The 21,776-nt window shown below is 43.2% G+C and overlaps 2 protein-coding genes across 8 annotated transcripts in view; one reads left to right on the top strand and one right to left on the bottom strand.

Moving 5' to 3' along the window:
* The window catches only part of LOC142021247 (rho GTPase-activating protein 7-like), a 144,767-nt gene extending 137,229 nt beyond the window's left edge, over nucleotides 1–7,538 (top strand). For all 6 annotated transcript variants that reach the window (XM_075009833.1, XM_075009834.1, XM_075009837.1 and 3 more), the window contains 3 exons: nucleotides 589–806; nucleotides 2,491–2,664; nucleotides 5,190–7,538. In XM_075009833.1, the coding sequence (XP_074865934.1) occupies nucleotides 589–806; nucleotides 2,491–2,664; nucleotides 5,190–5,307 (510 nt within the window). In that variant the 3' untranslated portion in view covers nucleotides 5,308–7,538. The remainder of the gene's footprint in view (nucleotides 1–588; nucleotides 807–2,490; nucleotides 2,665–5,189) is intronic.
* A 55-nt stretch (nucleotides 7,539–7,593) lies between these two features.
* RARS1 (arginyl-tRNA synthetase 1) overlaps nucleotides 7,594–21,776 on the bottom strand; it is a 36,889-nt gene continuing 22,706 nt past the window's right edge. For both annotated transcript variants that reach the window (XM_075009841.1, XM_075009840.1), the window contains 10 exons: nucleotides 19,597–19,718; nucleotides 19,227–19,347; nucleotides 18,756–18,885; nucleotides 17,682–17,786; nucleotides 15,412–15,590; nucleotides 14,605–14,714; nucleotides 13,146–13,251; nucleotides 9,964–10,136; nucleotides 8,753–9,000; nucleotides 7,594–7,756 (listed from right to left, as the gene is read on the bottom strand). In XM_075009841.1, coding sequence (XP_074865942.1) covers nucleotides 7,647–7,756; nucleotides 8,753–9,000; nucleotides 9,964–10,136; nucleotides 13,146–13,251; nucleotides 14,605–14,714; nucleotides 15,412–15,590; nucleotides 17,682–17,786; nucleotides 18,756–18,885; nucleotides 19,227–19,347; nucleotides 19,597–19,718 — 1,404 coding nt within the window. In that variant the 3' untranslated portion in view covers nucleotides 7,594–7,646. The remainder of the gene's footprint in view (nucleotides 7,757–8,752; nucleotides 9,001–9,963; nucleotides 10,137–13,145; nucleotides 13,252–14,604; nucleotides 14,715–15,411; nucleotides 15,591–17,681; nucleotides 17,787–18,755; nucleotides 18,886–19,226; nucleotides 19,348–19,596; nucleotides 19,719–21,776) is intronic.

The following is a 21,776-nucleotide window of genomic DNA, read 5'->3' on the forward strand; positions in this document are numbered from 1 at the left end:
ATAATTATTCACTTTCTGAACTAGTTGGTAAGCTGAAACTAGCTGTGTTTCTGCCTAACATCAATTCAGCAACTGTCCCTGAATTGTCTCAACCTAGCAGCAATTTCCTGTTGTCTTTTACTTGTTGTCCAGTTGTGACTTGCACATGCTTCCTCCACAACCCTCGTGTAGGGAAAAGTGAAGGAAGGGCCTTTATTGTAGATACAAGAGGCATGAGTACTCATGATCTATGTGTGAGGCTGATGAATCTTGGTTGTTGGTAGGAGGGAATGAACCTGTGACCTTAGGGGTTAACGCCATGTGCTCCACCACGTGAACTAAAAGCCAGCTGGCCCTCAGCGAAGTCTGTAGAGCAGAGACTTCGCTCTCTCCGTTGTCAGTGGTCCCAGTGCCTCTGGGGCTACATATGCTTAGTGGGCAATTGATTTATATTATAAAGCTCCTTTACTCCTAGAAGCATTCTTTCTCGCACACACCTCATTGAATGGCTGTCTTGGTTTCTCTTGGAAGGATGGAGTGGTGGAAGAGGGGACAGATCACTAAATCAACTCCTATTAGACTACTAGTGTCCATTAACTGTCTTCTAAGGTGGAAGATAACTACCATGTCCGGCTTTGGAAGGCATCCACTGAAATAGATGCCACTCCTAAAGTAATCCTTCAGCGCATACTGACAGAGCAGCATCTGTGGGACTCAAGTCTGCAGCAGGCTAAAATCCTAGAGACCTGGGATGATGAAACCGATGTTTATCACTATACAACAGAAAGCATGTCACCCCTCCTGCCACGGGACTATGTGGTTTTGAGGTAAGAAACTGAAGTGAGTTTTCTCATTGTTTTCCCAAACACAATTTGTAGCCTAACTCTGGTGTGTGTTGTGTCTCTATATTTTGTGCTGTGGTGTTCCACATCCATGTCAATCAAAAAGGGGTGCAACCAGCTACTGGTGTGATTGTCTGTTACTGTTATATTGTATATTGCGGTAAGGACTAGAAATATCATCCCCATTTTCCAGGCAGTGTGCCAATATAAGTGTCTTCCCCAAAGAGCTTACAGACTTAGTAGGAGGCTTACACCGATATGATCCAGAAGTCGTTACCACATTCCTACCTCTATTCTTCTTAAAATTACAGCAGAATTGCAAACATTCATGGCCTGTAAAATCCCCCAGTATGAGAATCCTCTTTGTGCCTGGGAAAAACATAAATCCTAGCCTAGCATCCACGAAAGACAGTGGGATCCTGTTCTATCATTCTCTTTCTTCCTAAGAAGGCAGAAGTGGGAAACGTGAATGGATTGATTTTTTTTTTTCAGTTCAGCTTAGGTGATTTAGGCTCCTGGATCCATTTAAGTGGATTATTGTGCTCATGTGCAGTGTTGTTTCAGGTGGGTGCCGAAATCTGGTTGCAGCACTGGGACCCTTATGCTTGTGTTTATTTACAGTGGTGTGCTACTCCCACAAATACACACACTTTACAGGCAACCACCCTTACCTGTTTCAAGGCTTCTGGCATAACCTTCTCAGTATATGCACCGTACCTGTATCTGGGGTTCAGGTATAAGTTTACACTCTGCAGCAGGCCTTATAATGTGTCCACAGACAAGGCTTTATTTGTACACTTACAGGTGCACCGCTGCACCTCTATAGTGGTTAGTGAAGATACCATCTACATGGACAGTCTTGCTTTCCTGTTGGCGTAGGTTACGCATCTCCCAGAGAGGTGGTAGCTATGGTGGCAAGAACTCCTCCCATTAACATATGGGGGTTGTAGCCAGAGGGTTACCCAAATGTAACTATGGAATTGGTATGTGAGTTTTCCACATCGCTGGGCAACATAGTTATACTGACAAAAGTGTAAAGTGCAGACCAGGGCTGGTAGCGCCTCCGTGTGCCTCTGCTGTATGGATTCTACATTGTTCTAGGCAGGGACCATCTTTATTATGCATTTGCGCAGTGACTTGGACAAAGGTACTAACTATCCATGACTAACGCCTTCAGGTGCTAGTGCAAATACAGCAGGGCTGCAACACTGGCAAGGTTCTGTGTTCAGAAGTCACTGTTCAAATACATATTTATTGCAGGACATTCACAAATTCTTTACATATTCTATGTCCTCACACTTTGTGTGTGTGTTTGTACCACTAACTTAACTTCCTGCCTTTCACGCCCACACTGTCTCTGTCTCTCTGGGGGACGCTAAGGAAAGTTATTCCATGTTTTGAGCTCACATAGCATTTGCTAGCTAGATATGCATTGTTCATTTTTGGGCGTTTAGATGTTCACCTTTTATTGAAAATAGTCTGGAGAGTTGTTTTTTTTTTCTCTTTACAATTATAGCATCAGGAGCCACAAAGTCCTGAAAGAGGCACATGCAGCTCCGGAGCCACAGGTTGCAGACCCTTGCTTCATGCTATGGGCAGAACATCAGACTGTCCATCCCTGTAAAAACACCTGTGTGCAACACCCTAAAAATACCCTTTTTTGTTCTAGGACTTGGAGGACTGATCCCCAAAGCGGCACCTGTATTTTGGCAGCTACCTCAGTTGACAGTGAAGGAGCTACTCTGTGTGGGATTTTGGCCCACGTCCTCTTGTGTCAGTATCTCGTAGAACCAGTTGGCTCCCAAAAATGCAAAGTGACTCATGTCTGTCGGAGAGATCTGAGGTATCATTTTAGTTTATTCTTTACCTTGGCCCTATAGCACTGCTGGGTCTGAGCCCGCCTTTCAGCCACCAATATGTCCGGTCACATGTAACACTTTAGGAGGAAATTAAGATACATTGAAGCAGAGAGGGGATGAGGCTGCAGTCTGTTTTCAGTTCCTGGCTCTGCCACTAACTTGCTGGATGATCTAGGGCAAATCACTTAATTTCCTTGTAAATGAGGATAATACTGCTTCCTCGCCTGCATAAAGACATTAAAGTCTTTGGCTATAAAGTGCCTGTTCATTTATTATGTGTATTCGCATACACATCTTTGCCAAGTAGATTGCCTGCTGTAGGTTTGAGTCTGCTGGCTGCAGAGTAGTACACTGACCCCCCAGATAATAAAAACAAAGCTGTTTTGGCATTGCTACAGATGGTCTTTAAAACTCCTCATAATCTTTTATGGAGATTTTTTTGACGGTGAGTTTTATGTTAGTTGCCTCAAGCACAGTGAGTAATATAATTGTTCCTCACATCTTGAAGCTGTTGCACACTATTACTGGGTGCTGTTAGGGAGATATTTATAATAGTTCTGCCCTATTTGTGGCTGCAGTGATCTGCATGGGTTTATGGGGGGGAGCAATAGAAAACAGCAAACGTGGTATAAGGCAGTGCTGAAGATCTAGAAGCTGGGAAAGATGACTGCTTCATAGTCTCTGCAGGGCAAGACAATGCATGTTCTGGAGGGTTATGAAGGGGATTGCATACATGTTAGCTAGACTCATATAAACCAAGATGACTCTTGCTGATGTCTCCCTAAAAAAACCAAGCAGATAACAGGTTTACCCCTAATATCCTAGGGCACGTGCAAAAACCTTTGGTGAAGTGGGAATTTCAGTCATGCGCAGATGAGTTCTAGTGGATATGCCTCACTCCTGTCAAGCAGTGGGACTGGCGAAGTTTTTTGGCTTATCCAAAGGACAGGTAGAATGTGATATTATCTGTAGAGGTATTTTCTCTGTGGTGTTTCAGAACAAATAAGCTAGTAGAAGAGACTCCAGTCCTCTGATGTTGGAGGAAAGTTAGTTGTCACCCGTACACTAGACATTGTTCCCAAGAACAGCAAATTCTAGTTACCCCAATGCTGCCAAGAAATGTGATTTACTCTGTAAGGGATGGTCTTTTTAGGGATCAGCTTTAAATTGCACATCTGAATTTTAAAAACACTTGAAACAGTGTTACATTGTAGCATCTTTCCTCCTGTGCACAACTCACTTTGCCTCTGGAAATTCCCCATGGTCAGTTTTGAGGACATTGTGGAATGACCAATGGACTTGAATTGCTACCTCTTGTTTCACTTAATCCAAACCCAAAGGGGCGAAAGTCGCCAGTAAAGTGGCACCACTGTGGCTAAGCAGTAGAATAGCCACTGAACAGAAAAGGAAGTGGGACTCTACTGTGGCTGCAACCATTGTGCAAATAGTTACTTTGCAACTACTGCCTGAATGAGGACACCATAACCATCACAGAAAACTTGATTTGGGTAAGCAAGGGAGTCTCTGAGTCGGTTACACGTGCAGGGTAGGCAAGACAGTAGGTCAGTGGGAAAAGGTGAATGGAAAGAAATTCCTTACTGCAGGAGTGTTTCTGAGCAAGCCCAGGGCAGGAGCATCAATACTATCTGACCTGTCAGCATCACAGGAGTCCATATGACTGGATTATGCTGGTCCAAATACCCTGTGTGGCTGAGCATCTTCCTTTGGTGCATCAGTGACTTCAGTAATTACCCACCACAGCATCTGAGGATTTGGCACCTAGCTCTGTCCTGCCATCTGCCAGCCATCCTGCTCTGAGTGCAAGCCACGCTGCTCCACTCTAGCATTGCACTGTCACAGTTATAGCACGATGGCTCTACTGGAAGTTGAGCGCTGACCTTTTGCGGCATCATGTTACTAGCAGCTCAGTGCTGGCAAGACTCCTACATTGTCAGAAGTGACTAGTGAATGCCACTCCCTCTTACTGTGGGTGCTCAGAGTTAAACACCTCAAGGTGGCTTGATGACTGGCTGCACAACCCTTTCTGACATGTCTGATAGCCTTTGGGTGCCCACCATGGGAAACTTCTGACACTTCAAACCATGGCACTTGAATTAAAGCTTATCAAATATGCCAACATCCAACAAACCTTTCAGCTTCCTGGGGGAAGAGCAGATGTGATGATTCATGTGGAAGGTTTGCTGGATACAGCTGAAGACCCATTGAGAAGGTATTCGCAGCCACTACCAAAATTCTACTCCATTTGCTAGGAAAATGAACCTCTTCCACTGGAATTGGTCCATGGTTGCATTAAAGCCACCTCTTTCCCAGGCTTACTCATGAAGCTGTCTTACAGGGATGGGTTGGTCTCTGCCCATAAAGCGGGATGGGATGTGTAGGCATTATTGCAGTACAAATGATTAATAATAGTTAGGTGTGGCTGTACTTACGATAGCAGACAGCCTACATTGCTTAGCTCTGTTTAATCTATTGCCTTCTTGGTTTGTAGGGGACGAACAACAGAGTGGTACAACAGGGTTTTTGGTCACATGTGTGCTGCAGACTTGATGAGGCTGAAAGAGTCCTTCAAACCTCTGAGCATGGACACAAAGGAAACCAAAATCTAAAGCACCCTTGTTCTAATGAGGGGCTGGTGCTGAGGAATGAACTGCTCCTGTGCTGTCATTTATAAATGCTACAGACTAAATAGACTTGTCTCTATTTTAAATAAACCAAGAAGTAATTTGTAATGGCCTATAACTGTAATGTAAAATAGTAATTGTATAAAGCTTTTTTCTTTAGTTTCGAGAAGCTGTTCTTCAGCTATCTTTGTGCAGTCAGTTCAAGAAGTCAAATGTGTGTATGTATATGTGCAACGTTATAAAATGCAATTTTTACACCCAGAAAAGAGACAATTATGCTAGTTCAAAATTATAAAGTAACTTATTAAACTAAGAACATGGTATTTTCCAAATATATGTTAAGTATTTTATAAGATGTAGACTTCTATGCTTTCTAGAGTATTACTTCTCTTGAATTCTCTTTTTATTGAATAAGATGAAGTTAATTTTAACAACCTCTTTACAGTTGACAATAAGGCTGAAAACAGCTGCCTTTTTAATAGGGGTAGCTAAATACTTTAGCATGTGCTGTTAACTCTTGATACTTCCTTTTTACGTAATAAAATCGGGCAAGGATGAGGGTTGAATGTTCCAGGAAGAGGAACTCCTCCATTTGGGAGAGTTGCCTGGTTTTCCCCCTGTTGAAGCTTTTAATACAAAAGAGCACATATCAGTTGCTAAATAAAGGCCATAAACCAAGTTAATTGCTGCTTTGAATTTAGTGTAGTTATGCAAATGGACTAGCTGGCATTTGAATGTAACCTGCAACTTAAGTCACTTGAGCTAAATCATTGGCAGTGTGCTTGTCTACTGATCTAGAATTGTGGTTAACCATTCCTTATGTATCTTTAATAAGCTGCTTATCATGAAAGCCAAAAAAGTGCATATGTACAATTAGAGTGCTAGTCCTAGGTTAATACAGCAGGTGTGTGGGGTTTGTCTTTTAATGGTTGTTTATGTTCCTTCACAGTTGCATTTGTAATTAAGAGCTGCTGAGGTGTTTATCATGCAAGCAGCACTGTTCCTTACAGCAATGGTGATGTGAATTTTATCACTGTCTCACCAGCACATAGTAGATGCTCTGAACAGAGTAGTACCAATAGACTTGGGGGCTAGTACCAATAACTAGAGTGGAGCACAGCTAGGAACCTAGTGTCCCATAGCAGTGGACAGCTCTGACATGACTGTATCCATGTACAATAAGTACAGGGGATCCTTGGTACAAAGGCCAGGTAATGCAACTTACAAGTGAAATGACTTATGAAGGGGAATTAATATCCATAAGGAATAATGTAATTAGCTTGAGATACATTCCCAAGATAAAGTTCACACATCTAGTACATACAATGGGACTTACAACCCACCAAAAAAGAAATAGCTTAATAAAACAGAGACTACTCCTGGTCCACCATGACCAGCACAGCTAGGGCCTCTGCACTACAAAACTCTGCTTTGGTCCCTCAGCCCCTAAATTATGACTTAACAACATAGGACCCCCCAACCCCCCGTACTGAAAAGAGGGAATGGGAGCACCTGGTATGAAATGATGATTGTGAGATGAGACATCAAAGAAACAGGATGGAATGACAACAATCATGGGGGACACTAATAGCAGGGCCCCCAATATATAGGCTTGACCTCACTATTTAAATAACAGCTGCAGGATCAGGAACCCTGTCAGTTCAGGATGCAAAAGGAAGTTAGTGGCCGGAAGCTAAATGAATTCCTTCCCCCACCACCACTGCAGTAAAGACTGACTCCCCTGCCTGAGCCAGTTGTTTTAAACGAAGATGCGGTTTATTGACCTTTTCTCCCTGAACTGACCTAGTTCTAATTTTGAGTCATTTTAACATTGGTTGGCTCCTGCAGCACTGGTCAGTATCACTGATCTAAATGGCTTGTCTGCCATAGTCTTTCCACAGAATCAAGCATCAGCAGTTTAAGCTACTGAAAAACACTTTGTTAGGGAGCCTCTGGTCCTGTGCCCTTATAGATTTGAACATCTCAACTATTAATGTGCGTAAGAATTTAGTCTCTAAATACTTTGTAATAGCTTGGACAAAGCAACTCTCATAAAGGTGCAGTTCTGGTCTCTTTTCCAGGTTACGCTACTGCTTTCTTAAAAGCCTGTTTTGTATATACCTCTTCAGGCACCCACGTGTAAGTTGTACATTCTTCAAAACCTAACACGGACAATGTGCCACCCTGGTACAGGGCAGGCTACGCAAATCCAGTCCACCACCTTTTTTTTTTTTCCACTTTTGAAGGAGGTTTTGAATAAGACTCTACCCATGACTGCTAAGAAAAGTACTTTAGTAAAAGATAGAGCTCCAAGTGCTGAGATGTTACATCTTCTGGACAGGTTTAATGCCGAGGATGTCGAACCCTTTGGCCATGATAGCAGCTGTTGCTTCGCACAGCAACATTCTCCACATGTTCACCTTTACTATCGCTCCTGAAGGAGAAAAGGGTTTGAGCATGTCTTAGATGGACACAACATTTCACAAATCAGACATTACAGTCATTGCCCCCACTAAAAGGGGACTGATAAAACTTGCACTATTTACAGTAAAGCGATGTAGAGCAAATAGCATTTTCCAAGAGAGCTGATCACTAATATTCACTGTCGTCTCCATTTTGAGAATGTTTTGGGTGCCAGCAATTGAAAAAACAACACTTGTAGGTTGCTTTGACATATGGTGAATTTCCTTTTTAAAAAGAAATGGGAAATACTGGGTTTTCTTTAAAGCAGTCAAAGAGCAATTAAGGTAGGCTGCAGACAGCCTTCCTCCAAACATAGCAACAGCATAGATTTTTGTGTATGCGTCAAAGACGTACTGGCTTATGAAAATAAGCAGCATTTGTCAAAAAAAAAATCAGCTATTTACTAGTAGCAGTACAGATTGAACCTCTCTCACCCACTACCCTCTGGACCTGACGAGTGCTGGATGTAAGAATTGCCCAGACCACAGGAGGTCAGTCTTGTCTCCCATATTACACCAACACTTCCACTGCTTACTGGGCTCTGAGACGACATTTAGGGGTAAATTCAGCTAAATAACAGCACAGAACACTGAGCCAGGACTTGTGGCTGGAAAGAAACTTTACGGGAGCACAGGAAACTTGGCCACACCCATTGTTGTCTGTCTAACTAAAATCAAGGCCAGTGATGGCTGTTGTGGGACAAGAGCGTTCTGAATTAGATAGGTTTACGCTGTAGCTCTGCAGAATGAACAACCAAAAGTTGCCTTGACACGTGCGTGCATCTTGCAACCAAGAATCACTGGAGCAGCAACCTCCATTACCCAACATTAAGACTAACCCCCTGGATTCTTTTATGACCTTTCATCTCAAATGCTGGTGCAAACCTGATCAATGCATCATTAGAATCCTCCAATGACTACTTCACAGGGATGTGGATGCTGCAAGCAATCTTAAGGGATGGACTCACCAGTTTGTCTGTCCTTTTCCACACAGTAACAGTTGTCATAGAACTCTGTGAAGGTGGTGGCCAGCTCATAGAGGTAGTCACACAGTGTGTGCAGTAAGAGGTCATCCAAGATTTTTTGCAGAATCTCAGGGAATCTTAGAATGCACTTGCCCAGTTTCCACTCCTTTTCATGGTCCAGGGATATTTCTGTTTCTCTTGCTGCCTTCTGCAGCATCTTTTCATCAATGTTGGCTAGTCGTGTTATAGATCTGCCAAAGAAACCAGCCCACCAGTGGTTATGTTTACGTACTGAATGTTGCAATAGGACTGAGGGCCCAACAGCAGCGAGAGCCTGACTTGAATGATGTCTATATGCAATGAGAACTTAAATATATATGACAAAACAGCCTGAATTATAAAGAAAAAAAAAGATGCAGTGGCAGTACATTGCAAGAACACAGGCAATTAATGTAGGAATCCTACACTGGGTGGAGACATGAGCCCAGGGGCTGAGCATGCATTGAGAAAGAACGGGATGACAAGCTTAAAGAAGACCAGAGACTGATGTGCAATGAAGCTTTGGGGCTTAGGTGTATGTGGCCACAGACAGGGGAAAAAGGAGGGAAAGTAGTAACAGATGGGAGAGGGAGCAGGTACCCAAAAGAACTGGGGATTCCCTTGAGAGAGTGGGCTATGCAGTTATTAATAATCCTACACAAACATTTCTTTGAAAGGGATTAAATGTCAATCAGAGGCCTGCCTGGAAAACATCTCCACAGATGAGCACTGAAAACAGATTGGACAAGAAGGAGTTCCACTTCTACACCCTCTCAGAACAGACGTGGCCTAGCTCACAGTGCCTGACAATACCAATAATGGTTTTAGCAAGGCAGATGAAGTGTCAGCCCCGCACAGCACGCAGGCTGAGCTGCAATGGAACATGGTTCATATTTTATACTGAACAAGCAGAGCTGTTCCGAGGGCTTCAGCTAGACTTCGCCTTTGGCACATAAGGGTACTATTGGGCAAAGAACCTGGCCCCAAACACACAGGGCTTTTTTTGTGTGTTTGTTCTTAAAGAGGCTGGAGATCACAGCTGAGATTTCCAAATAAATTCTGGAGTGTTTTTTTTTAAGTTAATAAGGCTGGGACAGACATTCAACTTTTTGCAATCTGCAGGGCAACTCATTTTAAGCTATGTCTTTAAGCAAACAAAATACCCTTGGAGCTACCTGATTCGAGTGAAGGCATAAAGCAAGTAAGCAGCTGTATTTCCTCTGTCATCCAACATTTTATCAAAGGAAAAGATGTAATCGTTCATCCTGTTATGGGAGAGATCAGCATATTTAATGCAGCCAAAAGCCACTGATGTCTGGGCAGCTTTCAGTTCTTCTTCAGTTAAGACCTACAAAGACCAAAAACAAATTCAAGTTATAGCCATCCTGTCCCTCATGTAACACGTTGCGTGCTTCCTCACAACCAGAGACAGACTGGCCTCAGAGGAACCAGCCATACGAACAGTCATATTGGGTCAGACCAAAGTCCATTGACCCCAGTATGCTGTCTGCCCTCAGTGGCCAATACCAAGTGCCCCAGAGGGAGTGAACCAAACAGGTAATGATCACTCTCCTGCCATCCATCTCCAGCTTCAAACAAACAGAAGCCAGGGACACCACTCCTGACCCATCCTGGCTAATAGCCATTAATGGACCTAACCTCCATTAATTTATCTAGCTCTTTTTAAAACCCTGTTATAATCCTAGCCTCCACAGCCTCCTCTGGCAAGTAACATACTGATCAAAAACATTATCAAAACAAAAAGCAGTCAAGTAGCACTTTAAAGACTAGCAAAATAGTTTGCTAGTCTTTAAAGTGCTACTTGACTGCTTTTTGTTTTGATAGTGTATAGACTAGCACGGCTTACTCTCTGTTACTGGTCAAAAACATGGTCTTTGACTCTGCTTTCTCTAGAGGACAAGCTAGCAAGATGCCATTTCAAAGCACTGATGATTGTTTGCCAAATTCCCTTAGTTCTTAAGTGAATTTTGTATTTCATCAAGGCTTGTGGGGCAGGAGGAGGGAACAGCTCAGTAATTAGAGCGCTGGCCTAGTAAACCCAGCATCTCGAGCTCAATCTTTGAGGGGGCCTTTGAAGGGTCTGAAACAGGTTAAAAACAGAATGTCAGGGATGGTGCTAGGCCCTGCTGAGAGTGCAGGGGACTGGATTTGATAACCTCTTATGGTCCCTTCCAGCTCCATGAGATTTGTATATCTCCATGTTTCAAGATAGGTGGACACCTTGATTATCTGGAAGCACAGAAGGGTTGCACAACACTGCCTGCTGTCAAAAGTGTTCCCATGCAGGTAATACTCAAATGTCAGGCCACTCCTCAGTGCAGAGACAGTGAGATTAAGGGTTGGGCCCAGTGCCAGTAATGAAAATGTCAGCCAGTTGTGTGGCCTGTGGATACCCCCACCCCATAATTAGTGAGGAAGTTGCATAGTAGGTAAAGTGCTCTGGAAGATGAAAAATACCATGTAAGTGTTCAGTAGCAGTATTCTGTCCCACTCCCTCACCTCAGAGAGGGTTAGAAGCAGTTTAGCATGCTCCCCGATACTCTAAAGGAAACCCTTCTGCCCTCATCACCATGGCAGAACGGCCTGAAAGCTCTGACTTGTATTTTGGAAAACGAGGATTTCTACACAATTCACTCACTTGGCATAGTGGAATATAGTATGTAAGGAGGCTTCACAGGTGAAGGCTACGCAAGCGCAAACTGCCCTAATATACATTACTTTAAACTATTTTGGGGCTGCTGCTGTAACACTGGACCTACACTGTAACTATACTGAAATCAGAGGATGACTTGCCTACAGTTCAGGTACTGATATAGCTTCCTTGTCCTTGCAACCTTGGAGACTCATGCGTGGCCTGCTTTAATACCAACAATTAGCAAATAACTAGCTGCATGCCACAGGAGCTTAATCACGTGGAGATTCTAGTAAGCTATGCCCCTGAGCCAACTGAGACAGAAAAGCTTTGGGCCATATTACACAGGCTCCATTACAGCAGCATTAGACCACACTGTCTCAACATAGGTCATTGCTCAGTGAGGCAACAACGGGCATGCTCTACAGAAAGCTGCACTGACTTGTTCTGTACTCTACCACCACCTACTGGACCTTTACAAAACTGGCTGTTTACCCCATTGTCTCTCCCTGGCATGCAGTGGATATGTAATGCTTTCTTACAATCCAGCAATGTCTCTTGCTCAGGCAAGGAATAAGGCCCATCCCATTTTTTTTTAATAAACTGTTTCTATCTAGTGACCAGTGCAGTCACTGGTACAGCCTGGAAGTGCAGAGAGGCTGTTCCGGTGGACCGAATGTTCCTTTTTATTAGCAGCATACCACTCTCTGCTCCTGCTCCAATATTGCCTGGGACATCTCCTCCCTTAATGAACTTCTCCTGCTTATTACTTCCAACAGAATTTCTGTCCCAAACAAACAACAGGGCCAAGTCCCAGAGCTGCTTGCCATCCTCAAACACCCTATTTCTTGGATCTTCTCCTACCAATCTCACAGCCTGCCCCGTTTCTTCTTCATCCTCAGATCTCACTGGTTCTCACCTTCTAATTCCTGCTCTCCTAGGAGCTCTGGGCACCTTGCTGGGCATTCTCCTATATTTTGGATTCCCAAAGAGCAGCATAGTGCACCAGCTACAGCCAAAGCAATGAGGGGGCTAGTGCTGACAACAGTAAATGCTTCAATACTCTCATTTATGCTCAGGGAGCTAATCACTATGCCAGGGCTTGTCAACAAAGGAAGAAAGCTGATAGTAGCTAGTATGTAGCACCTAGTGCGCACTCAGTCCCCAGGTGGGCTCGTCTACTGTGCATTAAGGGTGTCTGCTTGCACAATAGCGTAAGGCATTTGCGAAGTTCATTAAGCTAAACTGTCCCCCAGGCATTCAGAATGCCCACATGGACAGTTACACAGAATAGCTAGCATGCTTTCAATCTGCACCCTGGCTTACTGCCCACTAACCTCCCATGTAGACAAGCCCCCCAGACACTGCATTTCAAAGCTACAGTTGCTCAGTGCAAACTCTGATTAACTCGGAAATGCACTAAATTCACTGGTAATCAGTATTAGTGTCTGCTCCATAGCTCAGGGAAATTTACACATTGTAGAGGGACTCTCTTATTGGCATCAAAAACAATTCCAGGCCACAAAACAGGGCTGCTAGCTACTCACAGCACTCAATAGAACGATAACTTGGAAAATAAGCCAAGTGAGCAACGCAATGGAGGGGAAAGTCTTGCTCTAAATATATGCTCCCATGGATCCATTATACAGAAGCAAGTTGTAAAGATTAAACCCACCACAAAGGAAGGCAACCCATCCCAAATACCTTGTCACGCTCTTTGTCCTTCAGTTTGTCCATTGATCGTTTCAGCCCCTCTTCCAGTAGGTCAATGAGCCGCACTGTATCTCCCGAGCGAGTTTTGAACTTTTTCCTGAAAGCACATGGACACAAATCCAGCGTGCCTTGACAGAAATCCCACAAGCCCTTGCAGAACTAAATTTTCCCTCTTCTTGTATGGCACCACATTTCTCAGCCGGTTAGTAGTTTTTTTCCCCTATTTAACAGTGAAATGCAAAAAAGGCCACAGTCTGTGGACTCAGAGCTACACATAGCTCTTGCACAAGGCAGGGGTCTGACTGCAATATCACATAAAAGCAGCTTGAGATGGACTACTCAGTAACTGGCCTAGAGACATGGTCTTCAGGATCCCTTTCAACCTCTTTGTGCACCCGCAGGGAGGTGAGGAAGGTTAAGGAGAAACCATCCCATTACCCTTGTAGCAACCAGAAAAAGAGGGAAACAGAGGACACAGCTTAGAGGCGCAGCAAGTCACAGAACAACTGAGCCTGTTGTGTGACATGTTCTTCCAGACAGAGTCCAGCAATGTAATGTAATGTAATGTAATGCTGCGAAAAACAGAAGTGGAATTTCAAGCCATGCTGCAATAAGTTTGACTCCTGTGTGCCACACATACTTCTATTTGCAGCCAAAGGATAAAAGTGGATTATAAAAAAGGTTAAATTAGCTTAAGAGCCCCTTCACAGAGGGAACTTGACAGGACAATTCTGTGGTTAAGATGGTCCCAGTTTTTAAAAAAAGAAAAACACGAGCTAAAAACACATTTGCTATGGAGGACATAAAACAATCCTGTCAAATAAAATGGACCTAAATTGACAATCTAGCCATAATGATGGAGTGAGGCTTACGTATAAAATATTTTTCTAATGGAAAATAAATTCAGATTTCTTATTTTCCATTTACTTATCAATGAATAATTGAACACTAGTTTGCAATGTTAATTTAGACACACATTAACATTGATTATAAGGTTTTTTTGGGGGGGGGGGCAGATAGGATTTTCTCAGGTGAAAAGGTTGCAGAAGTATTTTGTTTGGGATAGAAAGCAAGTTGGCTTTTTTTTTTAAATGATCTATTTAGATTCAAGAAAAACAGTGTACTTTTATAGACTAGTAACAGAATATATGGAAATAATCCCAGGAGATATGCAAAAAACCTCAAAAAGCATAATTTGTTGTTTCATTATTTTAGATGTCAGAATGTAAAGCCTACTATTTAAAGTGCAAGTATTCATATGGTAGTTGAATTTTAGATGGTCAGATGAGAGTATGTCTTATAAACAACATGACAGGGTCTACTTGACTCCGACACTGAAAACTGCAATATAATCTGACCTCTATTTGTATAGTCTGATCCTGAGAGTCTGGCAAGGGAAATCACAGCATCCATTAAGTGTACCATGAAATGGACTATTCATTCAACTTACTTATCTTCTCCCAGTACCACTCCAAATGCAGCATGGACTACTCTGGTCACTGTAGGGTCATACCAGCCAATCATCTGTCCTGCTGCAAATACTGTCTGCAAGTGCACTGACTGCAAAAAAATAGGCAAACAGTGATCAGTTGCATTTTCCAAGTATTTTTTAAATTACGGTTCTAATATGAATACAGTAAATGTTTTTGTAGCAGGAATGAAATTATAAGGAAAAAGCTTTTCTTAACCAATCACATCCACCTTCAGACTCACTGCAGAGGATGCTTGTAAGGACAAATCACAACTATCAGCTGTTTCTACAGACTGTTCTGATTTTCAGACAGCATGAATGCCTGGTAATTTTAAAGATCCCCACTTCCTGATGCACAAGAGTGAGACAAGTACCTCACCATGGTCTGCATTTTACAGTTCCCATTTAACTAAATGTAAATGCTGGTGACATGTACTCAGCTGACAGCTGTAGGGACAGCACAGATATAGCAAGGCAGGAACGGTACCAGTGCAAGTTTTTATCAGTCTCTCCTGCCTTTCAGATTCAGCACTGACCTGGATGTGTGGATAGCTTAGTTTCACTGTTTGTTTAATCCTTGGGCTCTGCAGAGGTTGGCAGGAGTCTGTGGTGGCAAATTCTGCGATTGGATCACAGCCCCTCAGGAACTGGACTGAAACTACCAAATAATCATGAAAGGGCCAATAAATAGCCATCAGGTGGTAAGACTTTCTAGCACCTGTTCTCCAGGCTAGAACAGTATCTAATGACCGACTGAAGACCAAAACAAGAGAGCTGGGTACTCACCTGTCCACTATCTACCACGTAAACTATGATATCAGCCTTTTCCTCAAACAGCCTTTGCTTAAGAGCAGCTAAGTCAGATGTATCGTATGTGTAACCTCCATCAGATTTCACGATTGTTAAGGGAACAGAGAATCCTGGGACAAACACGATCTTTCGCCCATCATCCACCTGTACAAATCCTAGGGAAGGAGGTCATTTGGGATAAGCATTAGGAGAGGATATCTGAAGAAACATGCAAGTTGTTAGATACACATACGAAATGACGATGCTTGAAAGCTTGTGAAATCCAGATGCTCCTATCTATTCACACTTTATGCAGGTCACATTTAATGCCTGATATCTTAATTTGCTGAGAGCGCAAATTTATACAAATCTAGCTTTGCTGGTGAAATAAGTGAATACTGTAGTCCAAACATGATTTTAAAACATAGTACTATTGACAGAAGTGCAGTACAGCCACTTATGTCAACAGAGAGGGCTTCCTGTTGCCCGGCAGCCCTCTCTGCAGAGCTGCCTTTCTGCTTTCTGGCACCAGAAGACAGTGCAGTCTGGCGATTCTCTGTTGACAGAGCAAGTTGCATGTAGATGCAATCTGTTGAGAGAGGTTCTGTCAAGATTTCCCTGTTGACAGATGCTTCTAGACATAGCCAAAAATTCTATGGAATATCTTGGTTCATTCAAGATTTTTATTTAATTTGATTCTACCTTTTCTTTCACATATATTGCCACTCCCCCACCTGCATGACCTATTCTGTCCTTCTGGTATATATTTTATTCTGGTATGACTATGTCGCATTGATTGTCCTCACTCCACCATGTTTCGATGATGCCTATTATGTCAATATCCTCCCTTTAATAGTAGGCACTCTAGTTCACCCATCTTATTAGTTCGACTTCTAGTGTTATGTATAAGCACTTTAAAAATTCTGTTACTACTTATCTGCCATTTCCTGATGTGTGAGACTCTTCTTCATTTGTTTCTCATCTGATCTTACCCATATTTTATCATCTTCATTCCTATTCTCCTCACTAGAACACAGAGAATCCCTATTAATAGGCCCTCCCCTAAGAGCTGTGTCTGTCTGATCCATGTGCTCCTCTGCATTCAGCGGCATTCTCCCAGCCCTTAGTTTAAAACATGCTCTACAACCTTTTTAATGGTAAGTGCCAGCAGTCTGGTTCCATTTTGGTTTAAGTGGAGCCCATCCTTCTTATACAGGCTTCCCTTTTCCCAAAAATTTCCCCAGCTCCTAATGAAGCTAAACCCTCCTCCACGCGCAGAGCCAGGTAGGCAGGCGGAACTTCAGTGTGTTAATCATGGAACTGGAAGCATTTCAGAGACTGCTATCACAGAGATCCTGCTTTTCAATCTCTTTCCTAGCAGCCTACATTCGGCCACCAGAACCTCTCGCCTACCTTTTTCTAGGTCATTGGTACCTACAAGTACCATGACCACCAGCTCCTCCCCAGCACTACATGTAAGTCTATCCAGCTGTCTCAGAGATCTGCAACCTTTGCGTCAGGCAGACAAGTCACCACAGAGTTCTCCCAGTCATCACAAACCCAGCTATCTATGTTGAAAGGCAGGGCCTTTTCTGGGGAACATCAGTCTTGAAAGTGTCTCCAAACAACATACAGTAAACTCTTTCATATCTGGCAACCCCAGGACTGGGAGGTTGCTGGATATGCAACTATACCAGTTAACAGAGAGGCACAAAGCCATACAATCTCTAGTCGCTCTGGGACTGGGAAGCCACTCGGGGCTGGGGAAACGCTGGTGGCTTTGGGGCTGAGAAGCCACTCTGGGTCAGATTAACACTGGTGGCTCCAGGGCCAGGGAGAAGCCAGACGGGGCTGGGGAAATGCCAGCAGCTCTAGGGTCAGGAAGCTGCTCCAGGGCCAGCAAAACACCAGCTGCTCTGGGGCCTGAAAGCTGTCCGGAGCATGGGGGAACACCAGAAGCTCCAGCCCCAAGGACCTAGCTGGGGAAATTCCAGCCCCAGGGAGCGGGCTGGAACTTTGGGAACTCTGGCAGCGAAGAGCCAGGAGAACTCTGGCAGCCCTGGGGCTGCGAGTTACGTCTATGGTCAGTTTTGCTCTTAGATCAGAAAGCAGTGTGTTTGTGCCAGTTATCTGGGAGTTCCGGTAGAATGAATACCGGATGAAAGAGTTTACTGTAGTAGAAATTAACTCTCTTTCAAACCGGGGGACAGAGGGGAGGGAAGTGACCAGAGAATTGCTGAATTTTTGATGATGGTAAGGAACGTTACCTTTTTCTTCAAATTCTTGAACAATATCTTTCATACTATCTTGGTAGTATGATTCCCCTCTTTCTATTAGCGTAATGTCTAAACAGTCATAGATTTTTTGGAACTCTGAATAGAGAAAAAACAGAAAAAAATTATTAAAAAAACCTCACAATCTGTCAAAATCTTGTATCTGTTTAGGACTTGAAGCACAAAGGTCCTTCAGAATATGTCTGAAATGAGAAGAAAGATGGCTTTTTGAGGTTAAGCCATTGGCCTGGTAACCAAGAGATATGAGCATGATGCCAGCTCTATCGCAGACAATCTAAGATCACGAGTCTTATTTGTTTTCTGTGCTTCACTTCTCATCTGTACAAGGGAGGAGTTGTACTTCCTTACCTCAAGAGTTGTGGTGAGTATGAATCCATTAGAACATGGAAGATACTCAGATACAAAGGCAGTGGGGCAACACCTTCCAATTCTGAGCAATACTGTACAGAGTGTCATGTTACAGAGGTCAGAGATATAAACTAACATATGGAAGTAACATTTAATAAATAAAAGGCCACGGCAATACTATACTATCCAGTAAAAGCATAAACATCTCAAAGAGCTGTCAGAAAGTGATGAAGCATTTCTCTGTCTGCTTCTGAAACACAGGTCATTAAAGAGAGGTGCAGGAAGGAATGAAGGGCAGACATTTTGTTTGGAAATGATAAACTGTTACTAATATTAGACATCTGTTAAGCACCAAGTCAGAATAATACAGACATCACTCCACATTGGTGCTAGTATCATTGGGGATATATCTTCAAAACCACTGCTCCAAACAGTGTGTAAGGCAACACTCAATACCATTTGAGGCAAATCTGAGGATCCTAGGGGTATTCAAGTGCAACTGTAGTCAGGTTAAGTAAATGCTGCAGCCTGCTCTGATGTACATGGTGGTGTTATATGGTGCAAACCTTCCTCAGCCATACTGCTGTTTTTATCCCACGGAACGTTATCAGTTTCCAAAGAAAAACTTGTGTTTCAGATCAACATGAAACGATCCACAAACACTGGTTTAAAGAAAAAGACACTAATTCTAACGGTTACCTTTCCGAGACACATCACAGATCAGGTTCCATGCTTTAATGAAGTCTGGATTTTTGCTCTGTAGTAGGACCACACACTGGTAGGCACGCTTCTTAAATTCTTCTTCTGTGTCAAATCGCCGCTTAGATTCCTAAGTTACAAACCATACATAAATATTTTCTGTCCTACGCAAAACAGAATTTGACACACAGTTTAAAAGCAAATGTTATTTAGTGGAGGGGAAGCAGTATGGTTTAGTGGGTCAGGTAACAACTTACTTTTCCTAAGCCTGTACACAATTCCTTAGACCAGATATCTTTATTTCATAAAGCAGCAAACCACAATCAGCCCCAACAAACAACTATTTACTGAACAAATACAGTTAAAATTGATCTTGTTTCAACAATGTTACACTGATCATTCACAACAGTGCTTAACTGTCACTTGACTTAAAAGTAAGAGGTGAACAAGTGGCCATCTTAGCTGAAATACCTTGTAAAACGCCTGGAGATCCCCAATGGGTGGTGAAACAGTTAGGTAATCCGGAAATTTATCTTGGAGGTGAGCAATGAGCATTCCAAACTGGGTGCCCCAATCTCCTAAATGGTTTAACCTGGTCACCAATTAGAAAGTTCAAAACAAAATTATGCATCATAGGAGAAATGAAAACTGAAACAGGATGAACACTGTTGGAGGGGGAAGCGGGATTTGAGCTTTTTAGTCATAGGGCTTCCTGAGGGGCTGATTATACTGAAATATGTTATTACACTTTGGGTATTGGTTGGGATGTGTTTTCAGTTATATCAAGAGCCTACAGACAGGCACATACACAAACCCGCGTGACACGTTCAGCAGTGCTCACCTCAGAACATCATAGCCCATGAACTCAAACAGACGGCACATGCTGTCTCCAATAATAGTCGAGCGCAGATGACCAACGTGCATCTCTTTGGCAATGTTAGGGGAAGAGAAGTCAACCACCACCTTGGACAAGGCAACAAATGAACAGGGAGAAACATTATTAAATGTGGAGCCTCTTTGCAGGGTGAGATTTTAAAAGCTGGGGTATGTACCTCATGGATATGTGCATTCAGCATGACCACAGATGCAAGTGATATATTTGCATGTGGCAAACAAACAATCAGCTACAACTGGCCATTTGCGCAAGCTCAAATTTTTTGTGGGTGTGTATAACTGCAGTCGTTTTGCAGTTTGGTGCTGGTTTGAAAAAATCAGGCTTTAAAAGTGACTAGAACTGGGGTGAGGAAGAAATGGCTTGTGGGCTGGAGGCTCAGGACTCCCTCCCCCAAGCAGTGGGGAGCCAGTGCCAACACACTACTGCTGGAGGAGTGGGGGAAGAGGAAAGAAGCCCCAAGCCTCACAGGCTGTATCAAAGTAAGCTGCATTTAGTGTCTGACCTTCAGGCTCTGCACCAGGGATGGCAGCACAGGGAGGCGCTGTCCCCTGCACTGCTTCCAGACTCCACTCCGTCACTCCCATTGGTCAGGAATCTCGGCCAATGGGAGCAGTGGGGGGAAAACACTGGCACCCCACGTTGCAAGAGATGTGAGTGTGTAATTTTTTTAACTCCCAGTCAATGGCCATGTCTGTGAAGGTTTTTTGTTTTTGTTTCTCACTTGCATGTGGCCCCTGACTGATTGTTCTGTGAGTCAGGGGCCGATGACCCAAAAAGATTCCCTACCTCTGCTCTAGAACTCTTGTGGCTGCATCATATTTTTGCTTGTAAAAACTACCTGCATCTCTGCTTACACTCTACAAACCAATCCTTAGTTATTAAAAATAAACATTCCTCTTTTACACACCAAAAGCAGAATAACTACCCAATGAGCTGGCACAGCAAATGGTCTCTAAATGTGGCTTCAGCAAGCAATGGAAAGCAATAGCACTGTTTTAGGCCTGATCCTGCAAATCACAGCCACTGATACAGACCACTGTATCTCAAGGAAACCTACACAACTCAAGCAAAGAAGGAACATTTAACATATGAGACGGAAATAGAGATTTTATATGCATGATATACAAACAAAAAACACCTACATGAAAAGAAAATTAAGGTTGCAAAGTTAAGCACCTGGAAGTCATGAAATGCCAGCTTTGTGGTCAGCCTTCACAGGAATTTAGGTAATTGAAATCTGTATCCTATTGTAATGACATATTATTTTTCCCCCAGGACCCCTGCCTCTTTCCTGAATGTGCTCACTTAATGAGAAGTGATTTCGCATTTTGTGTGTGTGTGGCCATAGGTCTTATCTGCTGCACTCTGTTCAAACCCAGCTCTGAGGACAGAATTATTACTCTATTCATGGGCTTTTCTATGGTGTCTACCACTATCACATCCGAGTGCTTCATGTACAATTTTCACCCAAATGCAATGAGGGCATTATCAGTCCCATTTTACGGAACTGGGACAGAGAGAGATTGAGCTTAAAAGTTTCCAGTAATTTTGAGTGCCCAATCTGAGTTGACTAGGACATGATTTTTCAGCACATCACATTAGATAAGACTTTAGATAGTCAAAGCACAGCTTCCCTTGAATTCATTTGCAGCTGTGCAAGCTCAGCACTTCCACAAATCAGACCCTCAGGATCTCATGTCAGGCACTCAGAAAATGAAGACCACACATTAGTGACACCGGTGAAAAGTCTGACATACATGAATTTTCTAACATCATAACAGCAACTCTGGAACAGGCCAGGATAGGCTCCAGTTCTCAAGGACAGCACTGAACTGCACACGCAACCTGAATTCTTGACAAGGTCCTGGCTGGGATGACTTAGTGGGGTTTGATCCTGCTTGACGCAGGGGGCTGAACTAGATGACCTCCTGAGGTCCTTTCCAGCCCTATGATTCTGGCATTTCTTAGCTTCTGAAGAGCTGACTTTGCAATCTTAATAGTCTTTTAACTATTTCTGAATGTGTCATTGCCTAGATTTTTAAAAAAGCAAACTGAATAAACCAGAAACATCACATGCCATCATACTGAAAGGACAGAAGCCTTTAGCTCCACTGCACAGACCTCTC

The sequence above is a fragment of the Carettochelys insculpta genome, chromosome 15, assembly GCF_033958435.1.
Source record: "Carettochelys insculpta isolate YL-2023 chromosome 15, ASM3395843v1, whole genome shotgun sequence".
NCBI lineage: Eukaryota > Metazoa > Chordata > Testudines > Carettochelyidae > Carettochelys > Carettochelys insculpta.